Here is an 11,199-nt window from a genome sequence, read left to right as displayed (position 1 = left end):
ATGTGTGAAATCAGCATCAACACAAAGATTAGATTTGTAAGTCCTTGGTATTTAACTAGATTTCTCTTCGGCCTATAAACACTCGTAGTGTGTGATCAGTGAGACTCATGACAAACAGTGACCGCTCAGAAACACTGGCTCTCAGTGACAGACATGTGCTGTGATGAATGCAGTGGTCAGCTCTCGCTGGGAGCCAGAGGCTAATCAAAGCAAACTCCATACATCAGCGTGGAGAGCTGACAGATGACCGATCAAAGCCATCATTAGAGATGTGGAAATTAAGATGAGCTTGTCCGAGGCAGTAACCTGATTACTGAGCATCCAGGGGTTGGTTATTAAATGATTAACCAAGCATCACAGCAACTCAGGTGAAGGAGCGTATCATTTGTTGCATGAAGGACGACAGAAAAAAAAGCCTTTGGCTGCAAGACTGAGACAAAGAGATCTGCTTATGGTCACATTTACGTACAACATCCTTCGCTTTGTGACTGATGGAACGGTCAGGAGTCGTGAAAAATCACGTTATACGTGTTTATTAATGCATGTAAATAAACATATGTTGATTTATAGCTGTTGTTGGTGCTCCTCCATGCTCACGGAGTGATGCAATCTGAAATCTGCTGTCATGCCGATATCAACCACTAGGAGGCAGACGGCATCACTCTGTTGCTTCAGTCTGACTGTAAGATGGATGTGTGCTTTGTTTTGGTGAACTATATCAACCACAATATTACAGCATTTTCCCCCTTCCAATAATAGGTTAAAACACATGCACATGGTTTAACACTGATGACTGCGTTTAACCTGCAGGCAAACATGGAGGAAATAATGACATCAGCTTGAGCGCTTCTCTTTAACTCGAGCTGTGTTGCATATACACATTTATAACACAACCAGCACATTACGGTCTGTTTTTAATTTTTGTATTGCTGATATAGAACTGAGTGTGTGAGTAAACGTGCTTGCATAGTGGAGTGCAGTGGCTCTTGTAACACACACAGGCTTAATGAAGTCTGCTTTTATCAGCTGTTATTGCTGTAAGCGTGATTATGGGACTGTCGTTGTGCGGCGCATGCTCTCCAGCGACTTCCAGAAGGTGACCTTTCGCTGACTGTAACCATAGAAACGGAATGAGAGAAGCACAGCTTGAGCAGATAGAGCAAGAGACAGAGAGAGAGAGAGAGAGAAACAGTGAATATAAATTGAGGAAATGGATTCATACCTGTTTTATACGCATGCACGGTTAAATAGTTCCTTATTTACAGATGCAGGCGAGATACACAGTGACTAATCTTCAGCTGCATGATGGGAAGGGTGTGCATACACTGTAATCAGACCCTTTGCCAGGTGCTCGTTCACAGTTAGACACTCCAATATAATGAGAACCACAGAAATCACTGTGCGAGACAAATCGTTCACCTTTTTATGAGCAGAAATCAGCATGTCTCTAATAAATAAAAAGTCTGGATTTAATGCAACCCAACATATATATAAAAGTCAGAACAGCTGTAAGACGCTGGACTCTTATTCCAGGAATCCTTTGTGTCATTTACGACGCAGCAACTTCACTGGAGCAACAGATCGTTAAGTGGTTGCTATAGAGGCTCCCATGATAAAAACATTACAGGCAGTTTCCAGGTCTCTGTAACGAGTCAATGGCTCGTGCAGGAGGAGCCGCGGGGGGCCGGGAATCATGCTATGACAGTGCACATGCCATGAAATTGGAAATATTTGGTGCATAAACCCATTTCAGACTGCAAAAATAACTGGATGCCAAAAAACATCCAAAATGTCACTGTATATGTTTGACGACAATTTGCTTGCCTGTAAATCACTTTTAATAAATGCATCTGCTAAATTAATAAATGCAAATGTCAAATTGAGCGCAGTTTACATAACAGATGAATCCTCACAAGGTGCTGTGCTGTTCTCCGATCAGCTCTGCTGTACAGTAGGAAACAATGCAATACTCAGCAGGTTCTCAATACATTTTCCACATATATAATGCATTCATATTTATGCATTTAACCCACACTTTTAACCAAAGCGATTTACAAAAAAAGAGGAAGCAATTCGTCAACAATATTTGCAGTATACAAACCCACGTTTATTCGACTGGATTAGGAAACAAGCTATAGAGAAGAGGAGAGAAAGAATTGCGTCGGTTTAAGGTTGTGGAGTGGTTAAGTGCTAACAGAAAAGGCGTCTTCAGCTGTTTTATGGATCTACACAATAGATAGTGCTGGGATGATGGAAAAAGCAACTGTTTAACCAGCATTCGAGAGATGAGGACTGGGGAAGTTGACTGCTCTGTAAAAAACTCTCTCCCATTGTGCATTACACTGTATAAGAAAACAGTGCTGAAGAGAAGAGAAATGATTACAGCCCAGCTCAATCTGAGACCGAGAGTGTTGTGAAACCTGGCATTTGATTGAAACGAGGTCTATTGATTAGTCATTATTACGATGGCGTTTGGCCTAAAGCTCACCATAAACACCCAGCGCTCGGGATGTGAATAATTCACCAGTGTTACAGTTGGAATAGAAACCAGTCTGTGGGAAGACCGCAGTTAAGTAGCCTAAAAGAAAATGAATCAGCCAACTCTCATTTACATTGTTAATTACAGAATATTGATTAGCAGGCGGTGCCATTATCAGTGTAGATTGCACAGTTCTGATCTAGAATGCCTGAGTCATTTATCCAGTCTAACTCTGTTTTTCACAGATGGCTGTGATTAATGTTGATTAATGAGTATGAGATTTTCAACATGAATGAGTTTTTTTGGAATAATTATTTGGACACTGATGAGTTACAGTAAAGCTTGGTCAAGCATGTATTTTTGCATGGTGCTGTTGAGTGTTGCTCAATATACAGGTATTGTTTTTTTAATTGAATTTGGAAGGATTTCACAATTTGGACTTTCTGCTAATTTTTTTTTTTTTTCGCATTGGTTAACATGATCTCATGTACTCTAACAGAGTTCACTTCTTAAATGATATTGTTGGAAATGTTAGTCAGAAAAAGCATAATCATTTACATGCAAGTGTTTTATTACATAAAGAACCTCTACAAACGGTCTGATAATTACAAACCACACAGTAGTTGATTGCATCATAACTAATCACAAAACACAAATAGTCTAGCTCTTTTGGATGTTTACTTGCAGTCTATTCGTCAAGAGCAGTCTACGTTCCCCGTGGAATGACACACTGGCGGTGTGGTATACAGGTGAACATGTGAGGAAGAACAGCGCATTTGAACCTGATTCAAATGCATCACACTCATCTATGTCTCCAGCCAGGTGACTCAGAGAAGCGTCTGATCAGGACGCATGCGCAGTGCGTCGCTGGGAGTCGAGCGCATCGGCGGCTGTGCGGAGTGAAGAAGAGCAGCTCAGCCCGGTTATGACAGGTATTCGCTTTTATTCATTTATCCTCCAAACACTGATCTGTCGAAGCCTCTCGATGTCTTATGCTGAATTCGTCGTTGTTGTCTAAACGCTGTCACGAAGGACGCATTTGATGGGTAAGACTGTGACTGCTGGATCAGTCTGCTTTTATATCGATCATCAAATGTGTAAAAGCTGCTTTGTGCCGTTTTGTTGAATAAGGACGATTTTTTTTAAACGTTCGTTGACGCATTGGACATACACGCAGCTATAAATAGACTTCCATCATATAATTGCACATCTCTTTATAATGAGAGGAGAGGACAGGACAGAGTGTCTCAGATGTTCAGGAGCATCAGATGACATGAAGATCTCAGGATGGCGTCATGCTCCTCCAAAAAAATTATCTCAGAGCAAACCTTCAGCTTCATACAGATGCTCACAAATTTATGTCAGATGAAAATATAATTGAAAGTGTGTGTGGTTACAGTTGTCTTTTTTCTTATCCAAACTAAAAACCCATTACTTTTCTACATAGAGGAATTTATTTTGTACAATATCTTATAAACTGTTAAAGACTTAACGGTTGTTAATCGATGATATCTGCTTTGTTAAAGCCATCTGTTTGCATTATTTTAACATAGTTTTCAAACAATTTAATGATTGTTTAACAGCAGATCCTAATGAGAAACTACATTACCCATGATTCTGTAATCTCCACCAATCAGAGAATCGCTACAAAATCAGGAAACCATGTCAGAAGCTCCGCCCACTGCCATGTAGCACTGCAGATGAAATCACATACTATAGTCTGAATATATATACATGGTATGAAATTTGGACGTACTACATCCGCCATGCTGTTATGGTCATGTGATAACTGCATAGCTCCTCCCCTGTGGCCTCATGTGATAGTAAAGTGTCCATCGGATGCACACTTCAGAATCTCATTGGATGTAGTCTGTAGTCATCCAGGGACTTTTTGCCTACTATTTTTCGTATACTACAATTTCAGACATACTACTCGCCTCGCATACCATTTTTTGCATACTATATAGTAGGGAAGTATTCGATTTCAAATGCAGCGTCAGTTTCGCCACACTCTCCAACTACTGAAATATTTGTATATATTTGCATATTTTGCAATAAATGCAAAATATATTGTTTATATAGATACAATCAAGATTTTTAGATCAGTAGTTTCATATTTCTCCATTGTCGTTCACAGTGTTTAATGGGATTGTAGTTGTTTCCCTCACTAAAGCTGTTAAGTTCACAGTCTCGTATCTTTGTGTTTTTGTCTGATTTTCTAATACTATTTCTTTTGCTTCAAATCAGAGTTTGTAATGTGATTCTCCTTGTAGCTGGTTGATTTGGTTCATCACTTATAACTCTTGAACAATTAGGGTTAGGGTTAGGGTTACAGAATGAAGTCTATTGCGCTCTATAAACCAACATGTGAGTGATGTCATATAAACTCTACTGACGTGAATGTGGCTTCATTTTCTGTATCTCTGCATGCCATCACTTTAATTTCAACATGAGCCTAAACTTCCAGGTAAACGCACTGGTGTAGTGTGCAGGACTGAGGCTCATTGAAACGCTGAAGGACGGCTGAGTCATTTCCTCATGAGCTTCAGCAGGTATCCGTGATTTCATTACAGCCTCGTTTCCCTCCCGCTCTCATCATCCAGACCCTGTTTACAGATGCTCACGCTGGAAACCACATGCCGCTTGAACGCATCCAGCAGTCATCAGATCTGCTGAGTCTGATGCTTAAAGCTGGAGTCTGTCATTGTTTCAGTGTTACAGTTTTTTTCAGCTGCTTACACACATTTTCAAAACTTTGCCTCTTTTTCTCAAAACTATATACACAAATCCAAGAATTGCACACACAAAATACAAAATGCCTCACATCTGTTGCAGAATGAAGCACTGCATTCAAAATATCACAAACACATCTCAAAAGCTAACATTTGCAAACACTTTTGCCATAATATTAATCCCCGTTAGATTTTTGTGTGTTGCATAGATAATTGTGTGTTGTGTTTTGCAAAAAGTGTTTTATGAACCTGAAAACTGAGTCAAAGGCTGAGAATTAGTGTGTGGTTTTGCAGATTTGGTGTGTGTTTTAATATTCTTCACCTTTGATAATTAAACCTTTCATAGGCTGATTCTCAGTCTGTGTGTCTGACCAATGGAACACGGGAGGATGTGGGAAACCTCTTTAAAAATCTGCAGAACCAAAGTGGCACAAACTTCAGCTTTAACAAAAGGACAATCAGTTAATGAGGAATTAGTTTATTAAATCTAATGTCAAAATCTTATCGTTAGAATGCTGTTTGTTTAGATTGTTTGTTGCATGAGCAGATTTCTGTCTGCTAAATGCATAACCCTAAAAAGGGTAAAACCATAAAGAGACATCAGAAACTTAATTTATTGCCATTTCCATCTTATTGGTACTCAAATAATACGATTTCATGACTTTTTTTTTGTTTAAACTTGACTCTTATTTTTATTTTTATGTTTGTATCCCCAGGATACATTGCCCTTTTGGGGGATACATTAACTGAAAACAGAACACTTGTTTATCAATGCTTGTTACAACATGGTTGTAATTCCTGAATGCTTTGGAATACAGACCTAAGGTTGGTCTCTCATCCAGAAGACACATAGCAGATTATTGCTGAAGTGAAAGCATAAAAAAAAATGTAAAAAAAAGTTTTACTTATGTATGTCAAAAAAAAAAATTATATAAAACATAAATATGTAATAAAATATGTTGCACTCTAAACTTGATATAAAATCAAAGCCACGTGTCTAAGCAAGTTATGTTCCAAATTTGAAGTTGATATCACAAACATTATAGTTCCTGTGAGATTTAGTTTGGGCACTATACCAAAAATAACCACTGGGTGACAACCAAACTCTATTGAATTTTTTTGAGGCAGTTTTCTGTTACAATATCATTTATATTACAAAACAGACACCAAATATGGAACCTTGACTGTCAGACCTTTCCAACGATATGTGTTTAGTCAAGATTACAAAAATATTTGATTTTCTAAAACACAAGACACAAAATCACAGAGTCTATATACACCCCTAAAAAAGCGACGTGTCCCCTGAAATACAAACATTTAGAGACAGATTACAAAAAAAGTAAGCATTTAATTAATAAAATTGCAATGTAAACCTAATGTGCTAATGCTGAACAACAGCTTTTTAAACAGATAAGTCCCCTCCAGCATGTGTAAATATGTGAACTAGATCAACTTTTACCGGAGGGTGAGTAGATTTCCCACGACAGGCGGCCATGCAGTTTTAAATGCTTCCTGTGAGCTAAACAAAGAATGAAACAAATTCACCTCATCTAAATATTCACAACAGACACCCTTTCAACATGAAACCAAGAAATAAGACCTACACTTTCACTGCTTGTCCCCACAGCTTCTCAAATGTTTGTATCCCCCAGGATACGTTGCCCTTTTAATGTAAAATGGGCCTAAAATTAACGCTCGCTAAGTGCCAAATGAAACAGAATGTTACAGTATTAATGTGAAATAATTTAAATTGTAATACTATAATAATAGTTAATTATTGGCTTGTTTAATTTTTATAATGTGAGTGAATAATAATAATATTTAGTGTGTCCTCTATTTGTTCAACCTGTGTTTTAATGACATAATGCACATACAGTTTCATGGCCGGTAAGCTGAGTTGAAAGTAAATGAGACTGCTGTGCTTGTGTGCAGATGTGAAGCATGACGTCCTGCTCAGAGATCTGTGGCTCAGATTACACTGAGCAGAGCCATGGCGCCCTCAGCAGCGGTTACCAGGGTTACGGGGTGCGTTCCTACCTGCATCAGTTCTACGAGGAGTGCACCGCTTCCATCTGGGAGCGCGATGAAGATTTCCAGACACCGAGATCGCCGAGCCGCTGGAGCTCTGTGCTCTGGAAGGTGAGCTGCTGTGATGGACGACATCAGCCTGCTGGTTCTCTGCAAAAATGTGCCAACAAGCCTGTTTATATGTTTGCATGAATGCATGTTATTGTATGTGTTTTTGTCATTTTTTGTTTATTTTTATGTTATTATTTAAGTTTTCTTTTTTTCAGTTTTAGTTTTTTAGTTAATTTTATTAGTAATATGTGCAGCCAATCACAAAGCTGGTTCCTCTTCAAAAACACTGTATTGCTTTTATTTTCAATTGCTATTTTGCCTTCCAAAGATTATGAAAACAAAAATCTAGGTAGAAAGACTGTTGTTTTGCAATAATGCTTTTGTTTTGTCTCGTGTTCCTTTATAGTGGTGTGCTTCCACCCCTTAATAAAAAAGCCTCTCTGCCAGACAGTGCCCTGTTTAGTTCAGCTCCAAACTGAGATTATTTATTTATTTTTATTTATCAGTTTATTTACATTTATTTTTGTATTTGTTTTTCATTTGATGCATCATGCTTTAAGGTCAATTAGTAATAGTCACAATCTCAGTATTGACCAAAATAATCCTAATTATTTTACCTGCAAACTCTGACATTGAAATATGCTATTGACATGCAAATCCAACTTTTTTTTGTGTGTATAAATGTGTATCTGAAGGGAACTGACTGTCTTCAGAAAAGTTTCAATGACATTTTCTTTTTAATTTCACCTCCATGTGAGGTTTATGAGTACAGCGCTACTTTGTGTCCGGGGGTAACCGCTGTATTTCTGCTTTTCCTTCATTCAGCCCGTCTGCTGTTTTTGTTCAGATCAATTATATTTAACATACATAATCATTTATTAGGCTGACATGTGAGGTTTATCATTTTATAAAACGTTTGTCAAAACTTTATTATTTGAACTGTAAAGTTCATTACATCGTAGTTTTTAACAGTCATTTTACAGTTTAGGATGTCACCATGGATATTGGTGTTGTTTCAAAACAAAGTTGCTAAATAAACAACATATAGTTCTATTCTAATATTTAAATAATTTTCACAAATCAGAATTTTTCAGTTGCTGATTCCAGAATTTTTCTCTATCACCTTCCAAACTGGTCTTTTTGATAATTGAGTAGCCCTGCGATCAGATCAGAAACGCAAATTTTCGGCTAGTTGAGTCTTGTATGTGTGCAGTCATCAGACGGTCAGTGAGGGGATTGAATCTTTAACCTGTGCAGCAGATGTCGCTACTGTCATCCTACTGGTGTTAAAACAGTTCTGTCATGACGACTCTCAGAGGGATTGGCATGGTAAAGGATAAGTTCACTTACAGAATAATAACATTCCTGATAATTTACTCACCCTATGTCATCCAAGATGTTCATGTCTTTATTTCTTCAGTCGCAAATATTAATTTTATTTTATTTAAATTTTTTTTGAGGAAAACATTCCAGGATTTTTCTCCATATAGTGAACTTCAGTGATGGCCAACGATTTGAACTTCCAAAATGCAGTTTCAATGCAGCTTCAAAGGGCTCTACACAATCCCAGCCGAGGAATAAGGGTCTTATCTAGTGAAATGATCGGTCAGTTTCTTTATACATTTTTTAACCACAAATGCTTGGCTAGCATTAGCTCTGCGATGTGCGTCTTTATTAGGTGATATTGGAAAAGTCACGCGTTATGTAGGCAGAAGTACTGACTCAGTTTACAATAATAATAAAGAAAGACATGAAGATCTTGGATGACATGGGGGTGAGTAAATTATCAGGATTTTTTTATTCTGGAAGTAAACTAATCCTTTAATGTGTTTGGTCTTGGCGGAATAGATCAGTTACGCTGCTGCTATACCGAGACTTGCTACTGCCAATACATCCACAACATGCTGCTGTGAGCATGTAAGAAATACTGCTGCTGCACATATAACATATATGAATAACTGCCAAACATAGCATACTTGAATCACCCTGTGGCAGATCTATACAGGTGGAGCTGGGGAGGTGGAGGGTTTCTGAAGCGCACTGCAAACTGCTACAGCAAGCACTAGTCATATATTTGAATGTTGAGCAGCGAGCTCATTGGCTGCTGATACAAAAATAACCAATGAGATGTGCCATGTGATCATGATGTCAGATTGAGTTTGACCTATCGGACTGCGCCATCTAGAGTTTCATGCCAGAACATTGGATTAATACGGCTCCTCTGTGTCTCTCCACCAGGTCTGTCTCGCGCTAGGTGCTCTGATTCTGGTGGCGGGGTTATCCGTGCTGCTGGTGGGCTACGCCACGCCGCCTCGACTCGAAGCCTTCGGAGAAGACGAGCTGCTGTTTGTGGACGGCCACGCGGTGCGCTTCAACCGGGCCCTGGACGCCTGTAAGCTGGCCGGAGCCGTGCTGTTCTGCGTGGGCGGCAGCGGGATGGCAGTGGGGCTGCTGCTGGCCGCCTGCTCTCAGGGCAGCTCCAAGGAAGAGCTCCGTCTGCAGCAGCGCTTCAAAGAGCGGCTCGCCGAGATCAAGGCCTCCGTTCAGCCCGTCACCCGCGCTCCCACCCCCGGAGAGGCCAAGGTTCCCGTCACGCTCTCCAAAGTGCAGAGCGTTCAGCCCGGAGCGGAAACCTGACCTCTTAAGCATCCCACGCTTCCGTGCAAAACAAAACAACAGTTCCTTGAACAGTAGAGATAGATAACGCTGCACTTTCTCTGGCGCATATCATTCGACTATATTGAGCAAGAGCACCGAGAGTATTTACGGCAATTAGCGTAAGCGTACCCTGTCGATCATCACTGGTGCTCCTGAATACAGACACACAGCACAAATATACTCGCGTGCTACGGCTAGGAATCAGAACACCTTTAGGCAGCTGTTCCGAAGAGCAACATATTCTTCAGAGGCGTCAAGGCTTGTGCGTATTAATACCGAATAAGCAAGAATAGTTTCTCTATTATAGTGAACCCAAACACAGCCAAGTCATTAGGTAAAACTCATAAACAAGCAGAACGGAGGCCTGCGCGTTAGCAGCTAATTCATCACGGCTGCCATACTAACATTGTCAACTGAAACTACAATGATTTGTCATCGCTCGTTCAGAAAGCGTCACGTTGGTTCATTGCCGTTACCCAAGGTGCAATTTTTCTCCGAATCTCTCCTAGCGAACGCTTCGCGCTCTATTGCTACAGTCAATCAATAGTTCGTTGACAGAACGCAATGCATTCCAAGCCACAATTTCACACATCTCAATACCGCATCTCCGTTCTGCTCAAATACATTACCGCCTGCGATGTCTAGGAGTGAAAATAGATTACGGTTTAAATGCGCCTGTGGGATTATGTAATATCCTCTCATTGTGTTGCACATCATTCTTGCTCCAGCCTGGCTTTCCTCAAGAGGCCGTTAAGCGCAGTCACTGTCTGTAGGTAATTACACTCATCGCAGCCGAGCCCATTAAGCCTTTCCTTTTCTTTCTGTCTGCTTCTCTTGTTTTGTGTTTCTCTTTGGCTTCCTAGTAGAGTCATTGCTGTGCTTTTGTCTCCAGAGTTTCTCTGTAAGTACAGTATTTGTGCCAGTCATTCCTAAAAACAATTATTTTGTGCTGGTGCATTTTATTATTCTTATTTTTTTTTTTTACTTTGATTGATTAGTGGAAATGTTGCATGATCACACCATTCAGTGAAACATTGTAAACTACTTTCAAGAAGGTTGATAAGATGAAAAACCCTCACCGTCACTTCTGAGTGTAATCTTTTGTGTTATTTATTGATTATAAATTATCATCGAACATATTGCATATGCATTCAGATGTTTGAAAATGACAAGGCTTGCTAATGAATCTCTCGCACCAATCACTGGATATTTAACAATCAAATCTCTCGGACAGGCCTAGATGAAGTCTAA

General features: G+C 39.5%; 1 protein-coding gene across 1 annotated transcript; it reads left to right on the top strand.

The window, feature by feature from the left end:
- The first annotated feature begins 3,338 nt into the window (after window positions 1–3,338).
- nrsn1 (neurensin 1) lies at window positions 3,339–10,310 on the top strand. Its single transcript, XM_016503914.1, has 3 exons — window positions 3,339–3,411; window positions 7,144–7,350; window positions 9,529–10,310. Exons 2-3 carry the CDS (start codon window positions 7,153–7,155, stop codon window positions 9,925–9,927), a joined length of 597 nt encoding a protein of 198 aa, XP_016359400.1. The 5' UTR covers window positions 3,339–3,411; window positions 7,144–7,152; the 3' UTR covers window positions 9,928–10,310.
- Window positions 10,311–11,199: the final 889 nt, after the last annotated feature.

Source organism: Sinocyclocheilus anshuiensis, unplaced genomic scaffold, assembly GCF_001515605.1.
Source record: "Sinocyclocheilus anshuiensis isolate Anshui unplaced genomic scaffold, SAMN03320099.WGS_v1.1 scaffold4061, whole genome shotgun sequence".
In the NCBI taxonomy this organism is placed as follows: Eukaryota; Metazoa; Chordata; class Actinopteri; order Cypriniformes; family Cyprinidae; genus Sinocyclocheilus; species Sinocyclocheilus anshuiensis.
Note: the sequence above shows the minus strand (reverse complement) of the source record. Positions and strands in the feature narration are given on the sequence as shown.